The sequence below is a fragment of the Buteo buteo genome, chromosome 32, assembly GCF_964188355.1.
Source record: "Buteo buteo chromosome 32, bButBut1.hap1.1, whole genome shotgun sequence".
In the NCBI taxonomy this organism is placed as follows: domain Eukaryota; kingdom Metazoa; phylum Chordata; class Aves; order Accipitriformes; family Accipitridae; genus Buteo; species Buteo buteo.
In genome coordinates, this window is record NC_134202.1 from 2,049,471 (window position 1) to 2,076,854 (window position 27,384).

Sequence of the window (27,384 nt, forward strand, 5' to 3'; positions counted from 1 at the left end):
GCCGTTACCCGTGGGGCTTGGGGGTTCTTGGCCCTTGTTCCGACCCTCTCCATTGGGGTTTGTTGGTGCCTTGCCCTGTCATGGCCATCACCCACCCGTGTGGTTTGGGGGTGTCCTGCCCCAGTCCTGGCCTTGACCTCTGCGGTTTGGGGGTGTCCTGCCCCAGTCCTGGCCCTGACCTGTGTGGTTTGGGGTTTCTTGCCCCTGTCCTGGCACTGACTCATGGGGTTTGGGGCTCTCTACCCCTGTCATGGCTGTGACCCACGGGGTTTGGGCTTTCCCTGCACCGGTCCTGGCCCTGACCCGTGGGGTTTGGGGTGTCCTGTCCCTGTCTGGTCCATGACCTGCAGGGTTTGCAGTTGTCCTGCCCCTGTCCTAGACCTGACCCAAGGGGTCTGGGGGTCCCCTGCCCCTTTCCTGACCCTGGACCACACAGTCCATAGCTTCCTGTTTAGGGCCTGAACACAGTCTTTGGAGCATGGCAGGATGAAACCTCAATTTCTGTATGTCCAAAAAAAAATACATCCAAAAGTTTGTTACTTTATGTACAACTTCAGTTTCTCTATGTTCAAATAAAAATACATCCAAAAAGTTGTTACTTTCTGCACACCAATTTTTAAAAAATTTTTTCCAAATTGACAGTGAATTTTAAACCTGATTTTTCACCTATTTTACTACCAACCACCTGTTGCCCCCCCCTCATCCCCAACAGAATTTTTACCAACAGATCCAAGATTTGTGTCTTGTTTGGCAGAATTTGGGCCAAAAATAAAGATGAAAACCTGGTGCTGGGGAGCCAGGAGTTGCACTTTCCTGGGACTGGCATGGGGCCTGCACTGAGGCTTTGCTGCTTGACTTGTAATTAAAGCTCTGAAATTTAAGGACGATCTTTTAACCGCTCGCTGCCCACCACTGAACATTAATTTTACTATTTTTCCACAGCAAACCCCAGCAGTTTTAAGTCAGAGCTGACGCCAGTTGTCAGAGCAGAGCTCCATATCGCTGCCCCATCCGGGCAGGACCCAGGTGATAGCAGTTTTGGGGCATTTCACCCCCAAATATGGCTTGGGGCTATGTTTTTTGCCCCGTCCCAGTGAGATAAATATGGGAAAATATTTGGCAGAGACATTTTTCCTTGGAGATACCCCTTTTCTCCCTGTCACTGCCTTCCCCTGCGGCTTGCTAAAACCCATCCCTCTGTGCCCCAAATCCTTCAGAGGCCTCTGTCCCCTCTGGACGTCCCCTTTGGGTACCCCGCCAGCCCTTCTGGGTGCTCCCCATGTGCCCGTGTGCCCCTCTGGATGCCTCCCATGTGCCTCCGTGCCCCTTTGGGGCACCCCTCAGGTCCTTTTGGGGTACCCCTCAGGTCCCTTTGGGTGTCCCCTGTCTCCCTCTTGGATGTCCCCCAGTCCCCCCTCAGGGTGCCCCCCCCCAGGCTACTCCGTGCCCTTTGGGTTATCCCCAGCCCTCTTTGGGTAGAGCCCCCCTCCATGCCCCTCTGGGTGCCCCGCGGAGCCCCCCAGTCCCCTCTCAGTGTCTTTTGGGCCCCCCTGGAGCCTTTCCCCTCCCTGCCACCCCCTAAGGAGACAGGTCCTGGCGTCCCTCATCCCCGTCCCCATGGGGACAGCACCCCATCGCGCCCCCCGCCCCCTGTCCCCAGTCCCCAGGGTGTCCTCATCCTCCTTAAGGGCCCCCGGCCAGCGCTGGCCCCGTGCCCCAAACCTGATGGGCATCCCCAGCTGCTGCCGCAATGGAGGAGACGTGAGTGTCCCCGGGGGTTCGCGGCGTACCCCCCACCACTGGCACCCCCCTGAAACCCCGCTGTTTCTCCCAGGGTGCCCTCGGTGGAAGCCTACGAAGCAGCCATGGTGCTGAGTGGGGTGGGGGATGCGCTTGGGTACCGGGGGGGCCGCTGGGAGTACTGCACCTCGGGACCCCAGATCCATGCCGAGCTGGCTGAGCTGGGGGGGCTGGAGGCCATCACCCTCGAGCCCCCTGAGTGGCCCGTCAGCGATGACACTGTCCTCCACCTCGCGACCGCCGAGGGCCTGGCCACAGGTGTGTGTGTGGGGGGGTCTCCACTGCACCCCACAGACACAGGGGAGGGTCCCCAGGAGAGGGCGTCCCCATTGTACCCCAGGCCCACAGTGGAGCGAGTGTTCGGCGGGGGGGGGGGGCTGTCCCTGTTATACCCGTGGGCTGCATGCCGGTTCCCTGGGGGGGGTTGGAGGTCCCTGTTATAAACCTTGGGCTGCATGGTGGGGGTCCGGGGGTGGTGTTGGGGCTCCCCGTTATACTTCTGGGCTGTATGGGGGGGGACCCTGGGGAGGTTTGGGCGTCCCCGTTATACCTCTGAGCTGCTTAGGGGGGTTTCTGGGGGGAGTTGGAGGTTCCTGTTATACCCCTGGCCCAGACTGGAGGGTCCCTGGGAGGGGCTTTTGGGGGGCCCTGGCCAGCCCTGGAGGGGGTTTGGGGGCATCCTAATTCTGCCCCCCTTTTAGGGGCTCCAGTGAGGTTCCCTATTTCTCCCCCCCAAAAACTGGGGTGTCCCCATTTCCCCGCGGGGGGGGCTCCCGTTTTCCCCCACAGTTTGTGGGAATTTATGTCCCCTTTCCTCCCATATTGAGTGCTGAGGGGGCCCACTTCCCCCTCCCAATTTGGGGGGCCCAGAAGGGGTTGCCCCTTTCCCACCCAATTGGGGGTGCTCAGGCGGATTCCCCATTTCTCCTGCGTTTTGGGGTGTTCATGGATGTTGTCCCACTTCCCCTCCTGCTGTGGGGGGTGCATGGGGGATGTCACCCTTCCCCTCTAGTTCTGGGGGTGTCCCCTTTTCCCTCCACTTCTGGGAGTCCATGGGGGGCGTCCTCCTTCCCCTTCAGTTTCGGGTTTTCCACGGAGCGGTGTTCCCTTTCCCCACCGTTTGGGGGTGGGGCACTGGGGGTCTTCCTCTTCCCCTTCGATTTGGGGGGTGCATGGGGCCTCTCCCTCCCCTCCAGTTTGGGTGGCCCAGGGGGGTCCTCACTAACCCCCCCCCAGGCCTGGAGGGGGAACCCCTCCTGCAGGAGCTGGCTCGCCGCTACGTGGCCGCCATGGGCGACATGGAGGGCCGCAAGCCAGGGCCCACCAGCATCCTGGGTGAGTGGGGTCTGAGGGTCTGGGGGGAGTCAGGGGGTGTCAGGGGGTCTCACACCACTGACCCCCCCCCAGGCACCTCGCAGCTGCGGCCTGGGGAGCCTGAGGGCTATCGCATCCCCTTCAACCCCACCGGCACTGGCTGCGGGGCTGCCATGCGTAGCCTGGCCATCGGCCTCAGGTGGGGACAGGGACATGGGAAAGGACAGCAGCGCGGGGATGGGGACACGGGGGCGCGCGTGGGGATGGGGGGGACGGAGGTATCAGAGCTGGGGGGACAGGGGCAGGATGGGGGTGGGGACAGGGGGGTGGCAGAGCTGGGGGGCTGGAGACATGGGGGGCACAGGGGGACAGGACACTGGAGTGCCAGAGACGGAGGGATGGGGACGTAGTGCGGATGGGGACGTGGGGCTGTCAGGTAACGGGGTGTCAGGGCCATAGGGGAGTCAGGGATGGAGACGTGGGGGTGTCAGAGCTGGAGGGATGAGGACACAGAGGGACGGGGACACGGGGGACGGGGACAAGGGGGTGTCCGAGCTGGGGAACGGGGACATGAGGGTGTCGGGGCTGGGGACATGGGGGTGTCAGAACTGGAAGGGACAGGGAGATGGAGGGGACTGGGATGGGAACACAAGGCTGTCAGACCTGGGGGGGGAAGGGGACATGGGGAAAGAGGGACAAGGCGGGATGGGGGGACATGGGGATGGAGACACGGGGGTGCCAGAGCTTGGGGGACAGGGACATGAGGGTGTCAGAGCTGGAGGGAAGGGGGCATGAGGTGATGAGGATGGGGTAACAGGGACATGGGGGTGTAAGAGGTGGGGGAATGGGGACACAGAGGGGGATGGGGACATGGGGGCGTTGTACCTGGAGGGGACAAGGACTGGGGATTGGGCATATGGTGGTGCTGGCACTGGGAGGTGGGGGACAGTGGGCATGGGGGTCCCTGGATGTCTGAGCTGGGGCAGGGGGCCCTATGGGAGAGAGAACATGGGGACAGCGATAGAGAGGAAGGGACATAGGGGTCACGGAGCAGAGAGGGGGATATGGAGGTGGGGGGCCGGGGGGATGGGGACGGCGGGGTCAAGGACAGCAAGGACAAGGGTGGTGGGATGGGGATAGGGACAAGGCTAGGGACACGGGGACAGGAAGGGGACAGGGGAGGACGGGGACAGGGCTGATGCCAATGCAGGTACCCACATGCCCGGGAGCTGCCGACGCTGATCCGGGTGAGCATCGAGAGTGGACGCATGACCCACCACCACCCCACCGGTGGGTGCCAGGCAGGGGGGGACAGGGGAGGAGGGGACACTGAAGCCCCCCCTGAAATCCCTGTCCCCACAGGGTACCTCGGAGCACTAGCGGTGGCCCTCTTTGGGGCACTGGGGGCTCGGGGGGAGCCCCCAGAGCGCTGGGGGGCCGAGCTGCTGCGGGTCCTGCCCCTCGCATGGGACTACGTGGAGGGTGCTGGGGTTGCCGTGGGGGAGAACGCTGCCGCCTGGCCCTTCTTTGGGGATGCCTGGCACCGGTGAGGGGGCACTGGGAGGGTTCTGTAGGGTCACTGGGAGCACTGGGAGTGGCTGGTGAGGATACTGGGAGGGGCTCAGGGGGTCACTGGTGTCACTAGTGCCTGCAAGGCTCTCTCCCAGTCCTGGAGGCGCACCACACTGGTGCCACTGGTGTCGCTGCTCTGCCCCAGTGCCTGGATGTCCCCAGTGTCCCCTGCCGCACTGTCACTGGTGTCACTGCTGGCCCTGGTGGCCACTCTGTCTGCAGGGCCACCGGTGCGCATCCTGTCCCTGCTGCTCCCAGTGTCCCAACCGGTGCTGCCGTCCTCAACCGTGGGAATGTGGCCCAGGGCCACCCCACACCCCCACTGACCTCGGTGTCCCTGGTGCTCTTGGTTTCCCTGGTATTACTGGTGTCCCCACTGCATCCACTGCCACGGTGCCCCTGGGTGTCCCGATCGTCCCCAGTGTCCCCACAGGTACCTGCTGTCACAGGGGCTGCTGGAAAGCCACAGCCCAGTGACCCCCAGCGCCACTGATTATCCCATTGTCACCGGTGACACCAATGACCTCAATTTCCCCAATGACACCAACGTCCCTGCTGACCCCAATATCCCCGTGTTCCTGGAGACCCCACAATCCCCAGTGACCCCGGTGTCCGCGTGTCCTCAATGACTCCAGTGTTCCCAGTGACCTCAGTGTCCCATGTCCCTGCAGGTACCTGGAATCCCGGGGGCTTCTGGAGGGTCATGGCCCACCACAGGTGCCGTCCCTTCCGTCACCAGCCGAGCGGGATGCTGCGTACCTGGGCTGGGCACTGGAGGGGTGGCCAGGGCGCAGCGGCCATGACGCACCCATGGTGGCCCTGGAGGCCCTGCTGGCAGCCGGTGGGTGCTGGGGGGACCTGTGTGCCAGGGCGGTGCTGCATGGCGGGGACAGCGATTCGACGGGGACCATCGCCGCTGGGTGCTGGGGGCTGCGGGGGGGGCTGGCGCCCATCCCCCCTGGGCTGCACTGCTGCCTTGAGTACCGTGGGCGGCTGCGCGATGCTGCCCACCGCCTCCACGCGCTGGCCTGGGGGAAACGCTGAGCCCCCCTGTGTCCCTGGTGTCACCTGCTGTCCCCCTCCCAGGAAAGCCCCTGTGGGTCCCCAGGGTGCAGCAGAGACCTTCACGGGATCCTGGAGCAGCTTGGGAGGGTCTCTGGGGGTCAGCAGGGCCCTTCGTGGGGTCCTGGGGTGCTCGGGAGGGCCCCTGGGAGACCCTGGGGGGAAGCGGGGCCCTTCAGAGGGTGCTGGGGGCCTCAGGCAAGCCCCACAGAGACCACCATAGCCACATCCAGGTGGCCTTTTATCCCTCCACAGTTAGAGACCCCAGAACTTCCCTGAGGAGCCTCAGTCACCCCCACAGTAAAAAAGTGTCCTCCCAGGTCACTCTGTGTCTAGGTTTGTGCCCTGCGTCTCTTGTCCTGTCACTGCCATTGCTGACATCCCACCTGGGTGGGACCCCCTACAGCCAAATCTTCTCCAGGCTGAACCGTTCTGGCTCACAGAGCCCCTCCAAGAGGCTCCCGGCCATGGAGCATCTCAGCAGCCCTTTACTGGACTCTCTCACAGTCACTCCGTCTCTCTTGTACCGGTAGCCCAGGACTTGGACCCAGTGTTCAAAGGGTGGGCTCGTCAGTGCTGAGTGGAGAGGAAGAAGCACACAACCGTACTGCCACAGCCCTCTGAGGGCCACCCAGGATGGTGATGGCCACCTTCACATGTTGCTACTTATGGTCACCTTAGCGGGAACCACAGCCCAAGGTCCTTCAAGGCAAAAAGTGATGGGCCCCCCACTGATGGGCCCCCCCGGTTAACCACTCCAAGGGTGATGGGCCCGAGGAGTGATGGGAACACAGAGTTAAACACCCCAAGGGTTATGTGCCCCAGTGTTAACCACTTCAAAGGGTGGTTGTCCCCCGGGATGTTGGCCCTGGGGGTTAACCACCTTGAGCGTGATGGGCCCAAGGGGTGGTGGGTCCCCAAGGTTAACCCCCCCAAGGCTGATGGGCCAAAGATGGGATGGGCCCCCAGGGTTAACCACTCCAAGGGTGATGAGCCCCCCAGGTTGGTGGGGGTTGACAACCCGAAGGGTAATAGGCCCGAGGGGTGATTGGGAAGCAAGTTTCACCACCCCTCGGGCGATAGGCCCCCATGATGGTGGGCCTCCAGGGTTAAACACCCTGTGTGTGCTGTGCCCCAGAGTAAACCACCCCAAGGGCGAGGAGTGCCCTGGCTGATGGGCCCCAAGAGTTAACCACCCCAAGGGTGATGGGCCCAAGGGGTGATGGGTTCCCAGGCTTAACCACTCCAAGGGGTGATGGCCACCTGGCATTTACCATCTCAAGGGTGATGAGGCCATCATCACATGAGAGGTGATGGGAACTCAGGGGTTAACTAGGCCAACGGTGATGGGTCCATGCATTGGTGGGTCCCCAAGATTAACGACAACAAGGATGATGGACCCCCAGGGTTAACCAGCGCAAGGGTGATGGTCACAAGGGTTAACCACCCACAGGATAATGGGCCGTAGGGGTGATAAGCCCTCAGTGTTAATCAGCCCATGCGTGACGGGCCACTGAGGTGATGGGCCTACAGAGTTATCCATGCCAAAAGTGATATGCCAAAATGGTGTTGGGTCCCCAGGGTTAACAACCCCAAGGGTGAGAACCCCCTGAGGTGAACCATACCAAGGGTGATGGACCCCAGGGCAGTGGGACCCCAGGGATAACAACCTAAAAGGTGATTAGCCCAAGGGTTGGTGGGCCCCAGTGGTTAGCCACCTCAAGGGTAATGGGCCTAAGAGGCGATGGGAATCCAGGTTTCGCCACCCCAAGTGCAATGAGACCCCAGGCTGATGGGCCCCCAGGGTTAACTGCCCCAAAAGTGATGGGCCCAAGAGGTGACGGGCCCCCAACTGTTGAACCATCCTAAGGGCGATAGGCCCAAGAAGTGATGGTCACCCAGTGTTAAGCCACCAAGGATAACAGGCCCAAGGGGTAACCGGCCACTAGTGTTAACCACCCCAAGGCTGGTGGGCGCCTGGGGTGATGGGCTCCCAAGGTTATCCACCCCAAGTGTGATGGGAACCCAGGGTTAAGTACCCCGAGGTTGTTGGGCCCAAGGAGTGACGGAGTTTAAACACCCCAAAGCTGAGGGGCCCCTGGGGTTAAACACCCAAAGGGTGACTGGACTCAAGGGGTGATGGACCCCCACAGTTAAACACCCCAAAGCTGATGGGTCCAAGGGGTTATGGGTCCCAGGCTTAACCACCCTGAGGGTGATGGGCCAAAGGCACGATGGCCCAACATTGTTAAACAACCCAATGGTGATGGGCCCCTGCGCTGATTGGATGTTGGGCTTTACCAGCCCATGGTTGATGGCCCCCCAGGTTTAACTACCCCAAGGGTGATGGGCCTAAGGGGTGATAGGAAACCAGGGTTAACCACCTGTACTGGTTTTGGCTGGGATAGTTAAATTTCTTCATCATAGCTTGTATGGGGCTACGGTTCGGATTTGTGCTGAAAACAGTGCTGATGATAACACACTGATGCTTTAGTTGTTGTTGAGCAGTGCTTACACAGCATTAAGGCCTTTTCAGCTCCTCACGCTGCCCTGCCAATGAGTAAGTTGGGGAGGGGCACAGCTGGGACAGCTGACCCTAACTGACCAACGGCATATTCTATACCATATGATGTCATGCTCAGCAATAAAACTAGACAGGGAGGTGGAGGTTGGCAGGGGCTGCCATTGCTTGGGGTCTAGCTGGGCATCCAAGGGTGCCAGGCTGGGAACTGGAACATCTTGTTGAAGTGCCAAAATTAAGAGATCTGCCCAGAACCGGGAGCGCAGTGTTGGAGTGAGATGTGTCTCACTGGGGAGTCTGTAGTGTCACCCTGTCCAGCTAGGCTTGTCAAACTGGGTCTTTCTATTTCTACATTAAGCAGTTTCCAGCCCAACCCCATGCTCACAGCAGGTCCCAGAAGGCTGCTCAAGGACATGCCCGACTGAGGAACAAACACCATCAAAGCCTTGCCCCTCTGGCTACAAGATCTGCGCACAGTTTGGGAAAAAAAGCCCTCCTTTTTAACACTCAACTCCTCATTTTTGAGTCCCAACCATCATGTTTAAGGCAAACCCCTCATTCTTAGAGTGGAAACCTGAATCTTAAAGGCAAAAAACCCCATATTAAAACGCAACAAAGCAAAAATTTTGAGCCTAAACAATCATTTTCAAAGCCACCCTTCACATTTGTGCGCAATTTCTTTTCCGCTCGCCCACGTTCACTCTCTGAGGCTCGCTAGTGCTGCTTGCCTGGAGGCTCTCGCTGACCCGTTGGGACAAGCTGTCCCACTGAACAGAACTCAGGAGGCCAGATGGAGAGCACGTGGGGGAACACAGCTCTTTGACCAATTGCTCCTTTGAGCCACACCGACAAAAAACATCCCTGCATCAGGGAGTGCCACCCGCAGCTCTCCCCCCCCAGCCCAGCACCCACACCCCGAGGGGATGGAGTCAGGCCCTCTCAGGAGACACCTGAACCTTGTTCTCCCCCTTTGCCTTTTCTCCAGCATGGGCACCGCTTGCACTCCCCCGGTTTTCAGGACTTGTCTCCCACTTATGGCTCTCTGCAAGACTGCTCAGTACCTGGATTCTTTTGAAAAAAATCATACATCCAGGCGTGGTGGGCTTCCCCGGGGCTGGCCATGGGTTGCTCTGCACAGGGGGAGGAGCGCTGGGAGGAGGTGCTCGTACTGCCCAGCAAGGCAGCCTAGAACAATGTTCTGCCTGGCTGCTGTACCGTTCAGTCACAACTGCAGAGCAGAATTGTGATAAGACTGGGTTTGAGGTCCGTCCTGTGCGTCATCTGACATGCTCCGAGAAGACCCTCGCGAGTCAGGCCTCCACATCAGCCTTAACAGGATCCACTGTATTTGGCCAGCGTAACTTTAGATGTACTCCAAAAGTGTTCCTCCCCTTTGCTGACAGTCTGCAAAGCTTAACCCATTTCTTTTTACACTATTACTAATATTTCGTTATACTCTGTTCCATTTTTAATGCTAGCCTGGTTACCCATATCACATTCCTTCCACTCCTTCTCCCACCCAGCCCCACTCCAGCTTTCCGCTCATTTATCATCCCAACGCTGCTCCAGCCCCGCAGCCTCTGCCACCCCGTCAGCCCTCCTTGATGCGCTCAGCGCTGGCTGGCCATCCTTTCCAGCACTCCCTTCCCTCTCTGCCCAGTCCATCCTCATTCAGGGCAGCATCCCCAGTCAGCTCAAGGATAACCCTTCGCACCTCACGTCCCACCAGCACGTCCCCATTCTGGTGGGTGAAAGCCTTCTTGACAGCCCCAGCGGGGAAACCAGGCTGATGCTGGGACAAAGGGGTCCCTCACTGGAGCGCAGGTCTCTGACAGCTTCTCTCACAGATCCAGCGCTGGTCCCAGCTCTGTGCATTATACCCCGACGGAAACGGCCAAAACAGCCAAGGCCAAAACGTTTTTTTTATTTACTCTAAAAAGACTCATCTTCTGAGGTACAGTATCCCTGTTGGAACTGGTGACAGGGACACCAGAAGGGGTTAGGCTGAGGTGAGTCGAGAGAAATCGAAGTGTCCAGTGAAGAGGTATCGTCGGTGAAAGAGCAGCTGGGACAAGCGGGCAGAGGTGAGGGGTCTGCGCTCACGCTCCTGTACAGCTGCATGAGGTCTGCCACAACAGGCCGTGGTGATGGGCTGGAGCTGATGTTGAAAGTCCCATTTTCTTGAGCAACCTCAACTTTTCTTGTTCCTTCTCCTGACTCTGCTTTGCCTTTATCTCTAGTTGGGTCTTCACTTTTCCAGGCAGAGTCGGTATCAGCTTGTCCCAGTGCTGCTTCATCTCCCTGGCTCCTTCTGTAGAAATGGGTTTCAGAAAAGACTACTCATTGATATGAATTAAGAGGCCAGGTAAAAAAATCTTACAGCAGAAATCTCAGCAGAGTACTGCCAGCAGCTGCCTTGGCACTCCAGGATACTCTAACTGCAAATACCCCATTGCCAACTGCTGCAATAACTAACTCTGGGGAAAAGCCAACTCACGGGTCTCTCTTCCTCAGCCGTGAAATGACTATGCAAGATCCAACTAGCCCAGACAGCACCACAGCCAAGGCTACTGCGGACACTGGGATATAGTACTTGTGCAGCAATTCGTGGCCAGCAGCCTCAGACCTTCTCCCAGCATCTGCCCCTGCAGGAGAATAGACAACGCCACACATTACTGTGCTCTGCGCTATGGATAGTCTCACAGTGTACTTCACATGCCCAAGAGATTTGTTTTTCAGTGGTTGGTGCCTCTGGCTCCGGTGTCTTAGCGCCAGAGGACAAGAAGGACTGCTTAAACTTCTCGGGGAGAAGAGCCCACGTGCCAGCGAGCAGTTGCACCAGCACTACCTGTCTGTTCCTCCGGGCTGCAGACCAGGGCTGTGTGCTGGGGACCTGCAGTTCAACCAACGAACAACGAACGGCACTGCAGGGGTAGAGCAGAAATGCTCCTGTTTTCCCAAGTGGACATCTCCTGAGCACTCCCTTTCAGGACGTCCCAGAGGCTGAAAGATGGGATCCAGCCCATGGGCTATTGCCTGGCTCCTGCAGTGCCACCTGCTTGTCACCCCCGGCCCCGATGCACACATTGCGGGAAGGCTGGCCCCGGGAGAGCGTGGTGCAGGGCCAGGTTGTAGCCCTCAAATGGCCTCATGCCCAAAAGGGCAAAGTTCCTAAATTCCTGGGAACTGGGTGCGGCAGGAGGTGAGCAATCTCTAACCACGTCCAGAGAGGTCTACGAGCATCTCTCTGGCACGCTGCTGGCAATAACCTCCACACACCAGAGACGACAGTCGTCCTCAGAGAGCCACTCCTGGCTTCTTTGACAACACCTTCTCTGTAGGGGTCGGCGTTCGGAAGATCTCGCGTTGTCACGGAAAGTTAGAGGGTTAGTCGCAGCCTTGTGATGTACCTGTAACCCCACCTCCCCTTGTTAGTATAAAAGGAATTAACTGCGCAATAAAAGCCGGAAGTTGGTGCTCACACTGTGTGTGTTATCTGTCTCTTTCCCTGGTCCGGGCCGACCAGTGATCTAAGCGTGGCACCTTGATATGTAGCGAATGCTACGTAGTGGTGACCCCGACGTGATCGGTTGCCTAGGCGACGATGGAACTTGCGCAAGTGATTAAGGTGTTGAAAGGGTTGGCTAATGAGGTGGGTGCCCGAGGAACGATTAGGAGGGGCCCCACGGGCGAATGCATCCAATGGGTGCTGCGCCGGGGAGGGATGAGTTCTCCCACAGAAGTTTTTAGCCCCCCACATTGGGGAGTGGTTCGAGAGATGTTGCTTCAGTCGGCGCTCGAGGGTGAGCACGGCGCTGCGGAACGATTACGAGCTTGGGACATGGTGGAGGGGGTAGTTAAGGTGGGACAAAAGGCTAGGGAGTGCAGGTCGGCGGCGCGAGCTATCCTGTTTGCGGATGAAGCGCCGGTTCGAAAACAACGGGGGATAGTGCCCCCAGGGACGGTGGGACAAGATCAGACGGAGTGGGTGGTTGTGGAGCGGGGCTCGCGGAGCGGCTCCTCTCTGACTGATAGCGTGGACTCAGAGGGTGCGGCGGAGATAGGGGTTTTTCCGGTGGAGACGGTACCTCCGAGACTGGATGGGCCCTCTCTGCGGCGGGCATGGGAGGTGTTACGGCAGGATCTTCTGAAGGAGTTGCGGGAATGCCTCCTGGACTGGGTTCCCGGCGGGGATGTTAAGGGGGATTTGTACCGTCAGGTGAAGGAATGGGAGGAAAGAACGCCCCCGGAGGGGGAGCTCAAGAAGCTGAGAGAGTTAAAAACTGTAGTAGCGGGGGAACCACCCCCCGGCGAGGGAAACCAGGCGCTCTTGCCGGGAGAGCAGGCGGAGTTTCTGCCTGCCGAGCCTATGCAGGTTGACTCTGTGCCTGCCGAGCCTATGCAGGTTGAGCCTTTGCCTGCAGCGGCCGAGCCTTTGCCTGCGCAGGCTGCGCCAGTGCCTGTGGCGGCCGAGCCTCTGCCTGCGCAGGCTGCGCCAGTGCCTGCGGCGGCCGAGCCTTTGCCTGCGCAGGCTGAGCCAGTGCCTGTGGAGGCTGAGCCTCTGCCTGCGCAGGCTGCGCCAGTGCCTGTGGCGGCCGAGCCTTTGCCTGCGGAGGCTGCGCCAGTGCCTGTGGCGGCTGAGCCTATACCTGCGGCGGTCGGGCCCGTGCCTGTACGGGCCGGGCCGTTGCCTGCGGCGGTCGGGCCCGTGCCTGTGAGGGCCGGGCCGTTGCCTGTGCGGGCCGAGCCGTTGCCTGTGCGGGCCGGGCCTACTGAGCCTGTGCTGGCTGCGCCTTTGCCTGCGGGGCCTGGCCCTGTTGTGCCTATTCTTGCTGCGCCATCAACTGCGCCATCTGCCGCTCCTGGGCCGGAACGGGTTAATCCTTCGGCTGGGCCCTTCCGAAACTGGCGCGCGGTACCAGCAGCTATAGACTCCGATTATTCCAATGAGGAGAGGATGGATGGCGTGATACGGCAGCCATCGAGAAGTGCGCTACAGAGACAGGCAAGGGAGGGACAGGACACCTTACAGAGGCATTGGAGGGGAGTAAAAAAAAAAAAAAAAAAAAAAAAAAAAAAAAAAAAAAAGAGAGAGAGAGAGGGAGAGAGAGAGAGGCGTTTCACTGGAAAGTCCTTGAGAACTTAAAGAATGCTGTGAGTCAGTGCGGAATCCACTTACTGATAAAGCCAGTAAGTGTATGTAGAACTTGCTTTAGGTAAAAAGTGTGTTAAGCATACTTTGATTAAACATAGCATGAGCGAGGGTATGCCTGTGTACAAACACGTGAAGGGCTCCTGAAATGGGTTCCTAGTCGTATGATTCGTCCTGCCTTAACCTCGTAGTGTTTGAGTTTTCTTACAGATTGCTGTTATCCTGTCCTGGCTTATGACACCTTGGGTATCCGGATGACATCCCTCTCAGAGTCCATCAATACGTGCCTTTATGGGATCCGACTGTCGGAACTCGCGGCCAGGAATCTAGGTGCCTCGGACATTAAGCCTTAACATCAGCACACCAACGATAAGCCTTATAGAGTAATAGAAGTAACTCTTTCCAAGTCTTAACTTTCAATCTACCTCTTGTGTGAATTTCTATAAAGGAGCTTTTTGCTCTGCAGGGTAAATGGGATATTTACGGGTGTTTAAGATAGAGTGTTTTAAAGTAGTTGTAGAGATATGTTTCTACTCATGGCACTTTATATAGTTATTTCTTTGTGTGGAATTGTTCATAACAATAGAAGCCAACTCGTCATGGGGAGGGGAGAGATGTAGGGGTCGGCGTTCGGAAGATCTCGCGTTGTCACGGAAAGTTAGAGGGTTAGTCGCAGCCTTGTGATGTACCTGTAACCCCACCTCCCCTTGTTAGTATAAAAGGAATTAACTGCGCAATAAAAGCCGGAAGTTGGTGCTCACACTGTGTGTGTTATCTGTCTCTTTCCCTGGTCCGGGCCGACCAGTGATCTAAGCGTGGCACCTTGATATGTAGCGAATGCTACACTTCTCTGCACTAACACTTCCAGGTTTGGCTGCTGACATGATGTGCAAGAGCGGGCTCCGGGGGAAGAGCCTGCAGGCACACAGTGATTCTGACTGGTGACACCGGATGACCAGGGGACAGCAATTACCTGGCATGCCAGTCTCTTGCATTGCCTCTCTTTCTTCATCAGAGACTGGCACAGCGTGCCTGCTTCCCTTCTGAAAGGCCTCCTTCTGCACAGTCTCACGGTTGGTCTCTGTAGAAAGAAAGCGGCACAATTAGAAGCAACCATTCCTCATCAGGAAGACGATATCTTCACGAGGCAATACTCTCCAAATACATTAATAAAGCTCAGAAACAAAGCCTGGGCTTTTGGGAGTGCATCTAGTCCAACGAATGTGACGTTCACAGAGAAAAAATTAAGCACATGACTGTAGCATTTGCTACATATCAAGGTGCCACGCTTAGATCACTGGTCGGCCCGGACCAGGGAAAGAGACAGATAACACACACAGTGTGAGCGCCAACTTCCGGCTTTTATTGCGCAGTTAATTCCTTTTATACTAACAAGGGGAGGTGGGGTTACAGGTACATCACAAGGCTGCGACTAACCCTCTAACTTTCCGTGACAACGCGAGATCTTCCGAACGCCGACCCCTACATCTCTCCCCTCCCCATGACGAGTTGGCTTCTATTGTTATGAACAATTCCACACAAAGAAATAACTATATAAAGTGCCATGAGTAGAAACATATCTCTACAACTACTTAAAAACACTCTATCTTAAACACCCGTAAATGTCCCATTTACCCTGCAGAGCAAAAAGCTCCTTTATAGAAATTCACACAAGAGGTAGATTGAAAGTTAAGACTTGGAAAGAGTTACTTCTATTACTCTATAAGGCTTATCGTTGGTGTGCTGATGTTAAGGCTTAATGTCCGAGGCACCTAGATTCCTGGCTGCGAGTTCTGACAGTCGGATCCCATAAAGGCACGTATTGATGGACTCTGAGAGGGATGTCATCCGGATACCCAAGGTGTCATAAGCCAGGACAGGATAACAGCAATCTGTAAGAAAACTCAAACACTACGAGGTTAAGGCAGGACGAATCATACGACTAGGAACCCATTTCAGGAGCCCTTCAGGTGTCTGTACACAGGCATACCCTCGCCCGAGACAACGCAACTCAAACGGCCTGTCCCATTGGCGTGTCTGAAGGTCACGCACGTGGACCAACGGATAAGGACCATTGTCTTCCATGTTCATAAAATGTCGTTGCGCTGCCGTCTGTTCCAGGTTCCCCCGAACTGTCTGATTTAATGAAGTTAACGCAGTTAACAGAAGACGCTGCGTGCGGAGAGCAGGTGTGTTTTCCTGTAGCCAGGAGGGCTCCTCCTGCTCCCCCTCCCTAAGCCGATCGAGCAAGGTCTTCAAGGTTCGATGTGCTCGTTCTACAATGGCCTGGCCAGTGCTATTATGAGGGATGCCATGTTTAAGGTCAATACCCCAGATCGTACAAAACCGCTTCACCCGTTCCCCGGCATAAGCTGCACCATTGTCTGTCTTAATCTGTTGCGGAATACCTAATTGAGCTATGCAAGCACGCCAATGCTGTATAACTGCCAAACTAGTCTGTTTACTATGCGCTGTAGCAAGAATATATCTACTATAAGTGTCTACTGTAACATGTAAATACTGCAAAGGCCTAAAAGGAGCATATTCTGTAATGTCAGTTTGCCAGATCTGATTTGGTTGCAAACCGCGAGGGTTGACCCCTGCTTCCCAAAGGGGTCCTTTAGCACAATGAGGGCAGGCTGCGACAACTTCTTTGGCTTCAGCACGAGAGATGCCCGTTAGAGTCACCAAGCCTCGCGGACCGCAATGCAAAAGACGATGCAACGTTATCGCGCGGGCCCTTGCCGGCGTGACGTTATTGCCGCCAACAGCAGCCATCCACGCTTGTGCCGCTTGGTCGGCGCGGCTGTTCCCTTCAGCTAACGGTCCAGGGAGACCAGAATGACTGGTGACATGAATAGGGAAAACGGGCGCACTACGTAACTGTAAAGCATTCAGCAGCATACCAGCTATCTCCGTAGAAGAAGCTAATGCCCATTCCCCCGCAATCAAAAGCTTATATACATACAGTGAATCCATGACCACATTCAAAGGCTCAGTCGGCCAACGTAACAGCACCATGGCCACTGCTTTGGCCTCCAAAAACTGCACCGAGCGACTCGGCTCAGTATATGCTACCTGGTGCCATACCCCCTCTTCTTTCCAAACACAAACGGCCTTGCTTGTCTTGGAGGACATGTCAGTAAAGATCGTTCGGCCGCCAGTAGGACGCTTCGCCACCTGCTGTGCTGGAAGAATAGGTAAAGCATGCAAGATCTCCCCACAAGGATGGATTTCATGTCCCACTACTGTCCCGGCAAATTCCGCCAATGCACTCTGCAAAACAGCCACCTGCTGATAAACCAAGTTCCACTGCGTTAGCGAACAAGGCAAAACAATGCGGTCAGGATCTCTGCCAGTGTAATGTTGACAAGCCCCCCGGCAACGAACGATCATGGTGGCTACCAGCAGAGGCCAACTAACTATAGCCGTACGTACCTTACCCTGATGTAACCAGACAAAGGGCCACTCCGGGCCGTCAGTACTCTGTATCAATACACCGTGGCAGCTCTGACCGGCTACAAAGAGCCGCGCATCAACTGATTGTGTGGGTTGAAACCTTTGCAAGCCCCACTGCTGGGCCCGTTGGGCTATATGTTCTAGCAACTCACGTTGTGCTGGTAATAATGTACGTGGTGTGTTCAAGGGCTCCCCCCCGTTAAGCAATTGGTATAGGAGGTCCATCTCATCCGCAGCAATGGGAACAAAGTTCCTTAACCACAATAGTTTGCCTACTAACTTCTGGGCATCATGTAAAGTACACACTGGGTCAGGGACCAGAAAACTTTGAGCAGTGACCGTACGAGGTGTTATTTGAGTGCCTAGATAACTAACAGAGGGCCCCATTTGTGTCTTGTTAGGGGATACATGCAGCCCGTATTCACTTAGCTGCCGGACTGTCCGATCATAGAGGTGCTGCAACATAGACTCGCTCCGATGGGACAGTAGAATGTCATCCATGTAGTGCATGATGGTGGCCTCCGGGTAGTCTTGATGCAGTGAGTGCAAGGCCTTACCTACCGCAATCTGACAGAGAGTTGGCGAATTCTTCATGCCTTGAGGGAGCACTGTCCACTGATATCGTTGCATGGGCGCCTGATGATTTCGCTCTGGGATAGAGAAGGCGAACCGTTCCCGATCATCTGGGTGTAAAGGAATACTGAAAAAACAATCTTTAATATCAATTACAATGACACCCTGTCCTTTCGGCACAATGGCCGGAGAAGGCAACCCTGGCTGCAAAGCCCCCATGTCCTGTAAGCAGACATTAACCGCTCGCAAATCATGGAGGAGTCGCCACGCGCCTGATTTTTTCTTTATGACAAATATAGGAGTATTCCATGGACTGGTAGAAGGTTCCAGATGGCCCATTTGTGCTTCCCTATGCACCAATTCCACTACTGCCGCCCTCTTCTCCTCAGTCATAGGCCACTGCTCCACCCACACCGGCTTATTCGTTAGCCAGGTGAGCTTCAAGGGACGGCAGACAGCAGTGGCCACCACTAAAAATCCGTGGAAAGGCGACACCCCCAACGTTCTAGGCAACAGCGCCCAAGGATGGCTGTCGGGACTGCCGCCACCATCGGGTTACACCACGCCACTCTCTCCGCATCTGCAGTAGTTGTAGGCTGGGCAAGAGTGATTTTTACCAAGGCTGTACTCTTTCTTGACTCTTGCGCCCCCCCCACCCCCAGGAGTTGCCCTTGCGTGACGGTGGGCCACTCCGGGGGCCAAATATGAATCGGAATCACAGTAACATCTGCACCTGTATCTAACAGGGCCATCATGCTAACGCTTCGTGGAAAAAGAGGTGGTCCCACCTCTAGCGTGATCACTTGTTCTGGACGGGTATTCATGCCCATTGTCAGCGCTATCAGGGTGTCAGCAGGAACAGATGTTACGTGGTCCTGACCCTGTCCCTGTCCGTCGGCAGTTAGCGCCACGGAAGCTTCGTGTGATCCTGAGGTGTTGGTGTTGGGCCCTGTGCAAAAGCCGTAGGGGAGGGCGCGGCCCCCGTCCCTCCCCCCGAACCGTTTACCGACTGCGATCCTTGTTGTTGTCGCGGTTGCTCTACAACCCCCTGCTGGACCCCGGGCGCACGGCAGTCTCGGGCTCTGTGCCCGGACTTGCCACACTTCCAACAACGAGTGCCGCCCGCCCCCGCGCCCTGGCCCGGCCCTTTGGGTTTGGTAGCGCAGTTCCTCGCTATGTGGCCCTTCCCCCCGCACCGGTGACAAACGCCTGCACCCTTGTGCAAAGCCTGCTGCAGGGCCGACACTATCGGTTGCGTTTCCTGTTGTTGTTCCCTTTCCAGGACATGGCGAATCATCTCGCCCAGCGTGGAACGCGCTGGCAACTGAGAGAGTAGCGTCGCAGTCTGCGGGTTAGCCTGAGCCTTTGCACATTCAATTATAATAGCATCTTTAGCTGTCTCTGGAATGTCTGCAGCCTGCATAGAAAGCTGAAGCCGATCCAGAAAGACAGTAAATCTTTCGGCAAGCCCCTGGCGGATCTTCACCCAGGGGGGGTCTGCTCTGTCCATAGCTGCGACACGTCTGAGTGCGGCCATGGCGGTAGTCGCGACCGCCGCAAAGTCACGTCCGCGCATGCCCTGTGCCTGCGCCTGTGGCGTGGCGAACGGCCCTTCCCCCATGAGCTGTTCTATGGTCACTCCCGCGAGATGATGATCAGGGGCCTGGGCGTCGGTCACCACCTTAACGCACTGAGCTCGCCATTCCTCCTTAAACAACAGCAGCAAAGATGGAGGCAGCACCCCTCTCATTAACTGCATCACATCATAGGGCGCTACAGGCGTTGCGAGCAGGCACTCAAACAAAGTGAGCGCCTGCGAGGAATTCACTCCATGCGCCTGCACTGTGCTTGCGAGTTCTCGAACGGTCTTTATATCAAAAGGCATCCACGCATACCCGCCCCGTGACGCAGCCCGAATTGGGAGAACAACCGGCTGAAACTGAACCCCTGAGAGGCAGCATTCCTTGGCCACTAGTCGCCAGTCCGTACCTTTCTGGGTGCCTCCTTCCTGGCTGTCCCCGGCCCCCTGCGTAGGAGGCATTAATGGCACCGTACGCTCCGCGTTCTCTATGACCCCCTCAAGCCTCTGTAACAAACCCCTCAGCCTCTGTAAGGCGTCCTGTCTCTCCGTTGCCTGTCTCGGTGGCACGCTCCCCGAGGGCTGCCGTATCACGCTATCCAGCCCCTCCTCATCGGAATAACCGGAGTCTATAGCTGCTGGTACCGCGCGCCAGTTTCGGAAGGGCCCAGCCGAAGGATTAAGCCGTTCCGGCCCAGGAGCGGCAGATGGCGCAGTTGATGGCGCAGCAAGAATAGGCCCAGCAGGGCCAGGCCCCGCAGGCAAAGGCGCAGCCAGCACAGGCCCAGTTGGCCCGGCCCGCGCAGGCAGCGGCTCGGCCACCACAGGCAGAGGCCCGGCCCGCGCAGGCAAAGGTTCGGCCTGCACAGGCACGGGCCCGACCGCCGCAGGCATAGGCTCAGCCGCCACAGGCACTGGCGCAGCCTCCACAGGCACAGGCGCAGCCTGCGCAGGCAAAGGCTCGGCCGCTGCAGGCAAAGGCTCAACCTGCATTGGCTCGGCAGGCACAGAGTCAACCTGCATAGGCTCGGCAGGCAGAAACTCCGCCTGCTCTCCCGGCAAGGGCGCCTGGTTTCCCTCGCCGGGGGGTGGTTCCCCCGCTGCTACAGTTTTTAACTCTCTCAGCTTCTTGAGCTCCCCCTCCGGGGGCGTTCTTTCCTCCCATTCCTTCACCTGACGGTACAAATCCCCCTTAACATCCCCGCCGGGAACCCAGTCCAGGAGGCAGTCCCGCAACTCCTTCAGAAGATCCTGCCGTAACACCTCCCATGCCCGCCGCAGAGAGGGTCCATCCAGTCTCGGAGGTACCGTCTCCACCGGAAAAACCCCTATCTCCGCCGCACCCTCTGAGTCCACGCTATCAGTCAGAGAGGAGCCGCTCCGCGAGCCCCGCTCCACAACCACCCACTCCGTCTGATCTTGTCCCACCGTCTCTGGGGGCACTATCCCCCGTTGTTTTCGAACCGGCGCTTCATCCGCAAACAGGATAGCTCGCGCCGCCGACCTGCACTCCCTAGCCTTTTGTCCCACCTTAACTACCCCCTCCACCATGTCCCAAGCTCGTAATCGTTCCGCAGCGCCGTGCTCACCCTCGAGCGCCGACTGAAGCAACATCTCCCGAACCACTCCCCAATTTGGGGGACTAAAAACTTCTGTGGGAGAACTCATCCCTCCCCGGCGCAGCACCCATTGGATGCATTCGCCCGTGGGGCCCCTCCTAATCGATCCTCGGGCACCCACCTCATTAGCCAACCCTTTCAACACCTTAATCACTTGCGTAAGTTCCATCGTCGCCTAGGCAACCGATCACGTCGGGGTCACCACTATGTAGCATTCGCTACATATCAAGGTGCCACGCTTAGATCACTGGTCGGCCCGGACCAGGGAAAGAGACAGATAACACACACAGTGTGAGCGCCAACTTCCGGCTTTTATTGCGCAGTTAATTCCTTTTATACTAACAAGGGGAGGTGGGGTTACAGGTACATCACAAGGCTGCGACTAACCCTCTAACTTTCCGTGACAACGCGAGATCTTCCGAACGCCGACCCCTACACATGACACTTTTCACTCTACCGATACAGACAGCAAAGCCTGACCTGCTGGGAAAATGGGAAATTGCACATGTGATCATCTTGTTCACATTACATGTACTGCATTTTTGGCAAACTGCAAGATGATGCTAAATTGCTTCCTTCAAAGAGGATGGGAAAAAGCCGCAGCCAGCTCAGCTGGGGAAAGAGGCCTTCTGAGAAGCACATCCACCACGCCAACTCCAGCACACGGGAAGGGGAACAGACACACATGGTGGACTGCACCCCAAGCTCTTGCAACCATGTTCTGGGCACTTTCACAAGCGGCAGTGAAGTCCCCCAAAACAAGAGGAAAACCACAGCCAAGTTTTCTGAAACACAACTAGAAATGGAGAGCTAAACCACCCAAGACTGAATTAACTGAACGATCCACTTAAGGCCACCTTCAAGTGAGGTGTCCGGCCTCAAGCTGGGTGTCCGGCTGCGACCCACCCCTGACTCCAAGGTGTCACAGAGAGTCCTCAGACATCAGGGAGAGCGAAGGGGCTGGACCAGGCTGTGAAGCCTGGGCTGCTCCAATCCCAGCCGGAGGATCAATCCTGCCTGCAGCCCAGGCAAAGCCTGCTGGTCCCAGCGATTGAAATCTGCCTGCGCATCGGCTCCACAAGCCAAGGGCCCCCTCCCCTCCAGCGACTGGCAGGGTGCTGGCCCTCTCATGGCTCATGAGCAATTAGCTCCTCCGCACGTGCCTCACATGCTCCGGGAGCAGCATCAACAGTCACACTCTTCCTTCCACAGCTGTCAGTCTGCAGGCTGAACGTCAATCACAAACAAATGCCTGCGGAATCAGCGTCTGCACCTGACTTCCAACATTAGGAAAGGGCGGCCAAGATTTCTTGGGACATCATTCCTGCTTTGAACTTGCCCAGCCGCAAACTGGGCTGTGTTGAACACAAATTTTGAACACAAATTCAGCACACACTGGTTCCTAACATCTGGATACCAGCATCTGCACAAAGCAGCTCTGACCAGTAATGGTACAACTGGGGCAGCAGCTGCCTCTGGGACTCAGCCAGAACCACAACGGGTAGCAGACGCTGTGCTGGGCCATCTCTGTGGCTCATCAGCCCAGGCAAGGCATGAAATCGAGTGCCATTGCAGTGAGGCTCTGACTGATCCCTTCCTGCTGTGCAGGCTACAGCACATCCACACATGAATCTAAAACCTCAGCTTCCCAAGCCGTACGGTTAACAGTGAAATACATTAACCAGGTGCTGCTTTCTCCAAGTCTTTCGGGATTTCCTTTGGAACTGCAGATATCTTTTGGGAATAGTTCCCTATTTTAGCTTTATACTTTTGTCTTTGAGGACATTAACAGGAAGTATGAAGGTAAATGTCACATGAATAAAATATGGAAAATGAGCGCTTATTCTGTCAAGTCAATAAAGACTGACTACTCACCCCTGGGATGCCAGCTGGGATTCAGCCCAGGATTCAGACCAGGAGCTGGAAAAGCCCTCCATCTGGCCACATCTGCAACCAAACACCCACGAGAGGTTACCATCACGTGTTCTGATCCACATCGTCATAACCGAGTAGCAGAACGTGCAAGGGGATCACGTAATGTCACGGCACGCACATGCAGGTCTGTATTCTCACACCTGCAGAGGCACCTGGCTGACATTCGGACTTTGAGCTGGCAGCTCTCAAAGAAGCGAAAAGCCATGACCTACCCATGCGACCTGCCTGTGGGTCAGCCCTGGAACCCAGCCAGGAAGCTGGATAACCATCGCCTGCAGAAGCTGGATAACCGTCGCCTGCAGCCACATCTGTAAATGAACATAGAACAGAGCGGCTCCCGTGAAATACTTCAACATACTTCTTCAGATCTGAATGACAGTGAATGCAATTCAAACACAGGATTACTCCAGAGCACTCCTCTCTCCCTTCCACTCAGGAGCATCTTGCAAACATTTACCAGGTGCGTGCAGTGGCCACTAACCAGGCATGGAACTGTCGGGAGACACGACTCCCTGGAGCTCACACCAGCTCCAAAGAACAACCCCGACGTGCCCGCTGGCTTTGCGGCCAGCCCTAGAAGCAGTGCAGGGGCGGAGAGGCTGTCAAAGACAGTTTAGCAAGGCAGAGCGCCCTGGGGCACATCACTGAGCCAGACCCATTCCCTCTCTGCTCTTCTGTGTGCCTGAGCATCAGCCAAGAAAGTAGTAAGCTAAATTTCACAGGAACAGAAAATGAAAATGTAAAAGCCCATTCACTGAAGGGCCTTACCTGTGGGATCGCCCCAAGGCTCACGGACAGGCTCAAGTTGAGAAGTCAAGTAGCCCCTGTCTCCACGGACAGCTGTAACCAAGCAGAGACGAAAAACGTTCCCATCGCATGTTGTGATCTACCTCTTCCTTAGTGACCCGCAGGGACTGGAAGGGGGTCAGGCAACAACACGGGACCCAGACGCGGGCTGAGATGTCCAAAGCTGCAGAAGGACCTGGCTGGGACCTGGCAGCTTTCAAACCTCTGTCTCCAGCCCATGTGCAACACCCCTCAAGGACCAGATGGACAGACATACGGCCTCTCAGGGCTTTCTCACCAGACCTCTCACACACACAAAAGGAAGCCCACACTAAAGTGGGAGCATGTAGCCCCAGAGGAAAAAATGATCATTCACGATTCTTACAGAGAAGAGCCTGCTGGCCTTCTTACAGAGAAGAGCCTTCAGCCTGGAAGGCTGAACTACCACAACAAAACATTAACAAATAACAAACCAAATATTAAAAAATACAAAAGGCCAATAACAAATGAAGACTGAATACTTCTTACCTCTGGGATTTCCCCCAACCTCAGGAACAGGATTCCACTGAGCATCTTGATCAACATGGACTGCGGAAACCAAACAGGTAATCAAACACAGGTGTGTGGTGGTGCTGCCCCCTGAGCCACTCTGAGACCTCAGGATAAACCATGGATGCTTTGGGAAACCCCCCTATTGTGCTGTTATCTTGGTTGTAAGTGCAGCGCCTTTAGGGCACCAGGCAGCCCCTGGCCACCCCTGGGCCATCTGCTGCCCGAACTATGTATCAGAATGACTCAGCACAAATTGTGGCCAGAATGTAAAATAATGACCAAAGCCAATCATCTCGAGACCCTATAAACACCGATCCAAGGCGAGACCTTTGGAGCTCTCTGGGACTGCAGCGGGCTGTGTGACCCAGCATGCCCCCTGAGCTGGGACGCCGCCCAGGGTAGATTTTGCGAGGATTGAAAGATTGTCGTCCATCAACGGTTTCGCGAGGACTTAAGGGCCTGATTGCGTGAGCTTTACTGACCGTCCATTGACGAATGCTGGCACATAAATGCGAGTGATTCATGAAACTCATGAAAGGGAAATTTTAATCATAGGTTAACCTCGGGGCGGGGGGGGGGGCGTAAAATTTGGTTCAGAACTGTTGTATCTGTGCGTGTGCATTTGGAGTTTGGTTTGGAACTATTTCGCCTGTCTGTGTGTGGTTCAGTACCGTCTTCTCCGTCTGTGCCCATGTGTGATTTGATTTAACCTCCACCTGTGTGCAACCCTGCTGCAAGTTTCAGGTGATCCTTGCCATTTTCGAATCTTTAAGTCACAGATTTCATTGTAACAAATTCCATCGTAACAAATTCCATCAAATCACTCTGTTAAACTGGCTGAGGAAGCCAACACCAAGAACCGGAGGAAAAAGCGATTGCCCACACTTCTTGGGGACAAGAGCCTGTGAAAGGCTGCGCCAACGCTACTCCTGCGTGTTCCTCTGGGCTGGGGACCTGCGGGTCATCCAAGGGGAGCAGGGCTGCAGGACTAGAGCAGAAATGCTCCCATTTTCCCGAGCGGACGAGTCCTGAGCATGCCCCTCCGGGACGTCCCCGAGGCTGAAGGCCAGACCCACAGCTCTGGGCACAGCTGCAGCCAGCCCAGGGAGAAGCGCTGCCGCGGGCTGTCGCCTGGCTCCCGCAGCACCACTTACTCGCCACCCCCGGCCCAACACACATACTGGGGGCAGACTAGGCCAGGCAGCAGGGAGGGCCCCGCAGGGACTCAGTGCCAGGTTTCTTACCCTGCACCGCCGCTCCCAGCTCCCCTGCTCGCCCAGAAAATGCCCCCGAAGCAGCTGCAGCCCCTCTATGCCTCCCCACAGGGTGTCTGCCTGGCTCACTCAGCCTGGCCCAGCTGCTCTCCCAGACCCAGCCCTAGCCCTGGCCCCACTGCTGCCCCGCTGAGGTGCGGTGGATGCCACACTGCCCTGCTCGGAGCTGGGTGCTGGCCCCCTGCCCGCCTGCCTACCTGCTCCCCACGCTCGGATTGGTGCAGCCTGGGCGTCCCAGGCTTGCAGGACCAGCAGGAGGAGGCAAGCAAGGACCACGGTCTCCCAGGCTTGCACCATGCTGCTACTGCCGCTGCTGCCGCAGTGTTGCCCGCAGCTGGCACAGCACAGCATGTCAAAGTGGGGCTCTGTGACCTCACAGCCCTGTTGGCCACCCCCTCCACCAGGCCTCCCCAGCGCAGCCCCGCTGCCAGGGCATTACTGAATTGGCACACTATGGCATCTCCTGGTTCTACACGAGTGTGGAAGAAGCAGCAGTGGAGGAGGGTGGACCTATCTGGGGAGGCAGCACAGCGTCTAGGAGCACACAGGCACTCAGGTCTTGCTTCCCAGAAATCGGTCAAGACCAAGAGCTCCATAGGAAGACTGCATCAAAAAGCCAACTGCAAGTGCTTTTACTTGCCACCAACTCCTGTGCAGCGTCCCGAGGAGCAAGAAGCGCAGACCAAGAAACCTTCCTTCAAGTGAAGGCCTGCAGCCTGCTGTTTGAGCAAGAGGCAGAGAGCACTAGCTGAGAACAACCTCTGCTTTAACTACACCTAGCTCTGCCACCTACCCAAGGAGACCAGCTCCTAATGATCCCTAGCCCTAAAACCACAGATCTTCCCTAGGGCAATGCTAAGGAAATACCAGAGCACAGGGACACCTGGTCATTCAGTTTAAGCTGATGGGGAGGACACAGGACTAGAAGGAGAACACTAAGATGAGGGAGAAGACTGAGGAGCCGAGAAAGAAAGGCTAGAGAGATGGAGAAATCGAACAGGGACGAGGTGCCCTGCAGAGAGGAGGAGGAAGACAAAGTAGGGGTGAGGAGCAGGACAGAGAGATGGGGACAGAAAGAGGAAGAAGGAAGGGGAGACAGACAGGGACAGGAAGTAGGATGTACAGATGGAGAGAGAAAACGAAGGACAGGGAGAAAGACAAAGGGACTGAGAAATAACGAGAGGGTCAGATGTGGACAAAGAGACTGAGAAGGGGGGGAAACCAGCAATGGGCTGGAGGACAGAGACAGGGGAAGAGGACAAGAGGGCTGAGAAGCAGGAAAGAGGAAGAGAGGACAAATAAAAGGGAGAGGCAGCTGGACAGCGGTGTATAGCAAGAAAGGATGGGACAGGCAGCAGGACAGAGAAATAAAGACAGAACAGATGGGGCCAGGGAGCAGGACAGAGGTGGAGAGAGAAGCTGCAGGGACAGAGGGATAGAGAGAAGAAAAAGACAAGAAGAAGGGTGGGGGACAGGGCAAGATGGTAACAGGGAGCAGTAAGTACATGGATCATCAGAGAAAGACAGGGAGAGGGAGCAGGACAAGGTGATAGAGAGAGAGAAAAAAGGGACAGGGAGGAAGGACAAAGAGAAAGAGAGGCCAAAAAAAAGAGACAGGGAGCAGGACACAGAGGCAAAAAAGCTGGCGTTGGGCAGCAGGACAGAGAGATGGAGAAGGAAAAAAGAGCATTGGGCTGCAGGACAGAGATGGAGTGAGAAATAACAGTGACAGGGAGCAGGAGAGAGTGACTAAGAGAGGGCAAAACCTGAAGAAGGAGCAGAGCACAGAGGTAGAGGGCAGGTGGAAGACTCGGGGAGAAGAACAGAGAACCAGAGAGAGAATGAGAGGAGTAGGGAGCAGGAGAGAGAGATGGAGCAGAAGGGGGGAAAGATGGGCGGCAGAACAAAAGGAAAGAGAGACAAGGACAGGGGCAGGGAGCAGGACAAAGGGGTGAAAGAGGCAACAAATAGTGATGTGCTGCAGGACTGAGATGGAGGAAGTAAAAAATAGACAAAGGGGGCAGGCCAGAGTGACAGGGACAGAAAAAAGGAACAGGGAGCAGGACAGCACGGGAGGAAAAACCAACCGTGATGGGCAGCAGGACAGAGAGATGGAGAAAAGAAAAATACTGCGCAAGAGAGAGGGGAAAGAAGGGACAGACAGGGGGATATAGTGAGAAAGGATG

At 56.4% G+C, this 27,384-nt stretch overlaps 1 protein-coding gene and 1 long non-coding RNA gene across 3 annotated transcripts; one reads left to right on the top strand and one right to left on the bottom strand.

The window, feature by feature from the left end:
- Positions 1-1,732: 1,732 nt before the first annotated feature.
- On the top strand, positions 1,733-8,988 carry LOC142026174 (ADP-ribosylhydrolase ARH1-like). 2 transcript variants are annotated; one of them, XM_075019021.1, is made up of 8 exons: positions 1,733-1,761; positions 1,835-2,058; positions 3,037-3,135; positions 3,208-3,313; positions 4,325-4,404; positions 4,477-4,660; positions 4,909-5,044; positions 5,358-5,641. In XM_075019021.1, the coding sequence occupies exons 1-8, from the start codon at positions 1,751-1,753 to the stop codon at positions 5,487-5,489; spliced, it is 972 nt and encodes a 323-aa protein (XP_074875122.1). In that variant the 5' UTR covers positions 1,733-1,750; the 3' UTR covers positions 5,490-5,641. The 2 variants fall into 2 exon arrangements, with proteins under 2 accessions (XP_074875122.1, XP_074875121.1); XM_075019020.1 differs by lacking the exon at positions 4,909-5,044 and having other exon boundaries at positions 5,358-8,988.
- A 1,898-nt stretch (positions 8,989-10,886) lies between these two features.
- On the bottom strand, positions 10,887-24,683 carry LOC142026175 (uncharacterized). Its single transcript, XR_012648782.1, has 6 exons — positions 23,901-24,683; positions 23,355-23,426; positions 22,799-22,894; positions 22,527-22,598; positions 14,395-14,502; positions 10,887-10,914 (listed from the first exon to the last, which is right to left on the bottom strand). It is a non-coding gene; the product is annotated as an uncharacterized LOC142026175 (long non-coding RNA).
- Positions 24,684-27,384: the final 2,701 nt, after the last annotated feature.

Excerpts from the sequence above, each read along its gene's own strand:
- LOC142026174 (XM_075019020.1), top strand. Across the intron at positions 2,059-3,036 it reads CGCCGAGGGCCTGGCCACAG|GCCTGGAGGGGGAACCCCTC; the intron begins GTGTGTGTGTGG and ends ACCCCCCCCCAG. Across the intron at positions 3,136-3,207 it reads AGGGCCCACCAGCATCCTGG|GCACCTCGCAGCTGCGGCCT; the intron begins GTGAGTGGGGTC and ends ACCCCCCCCCAG.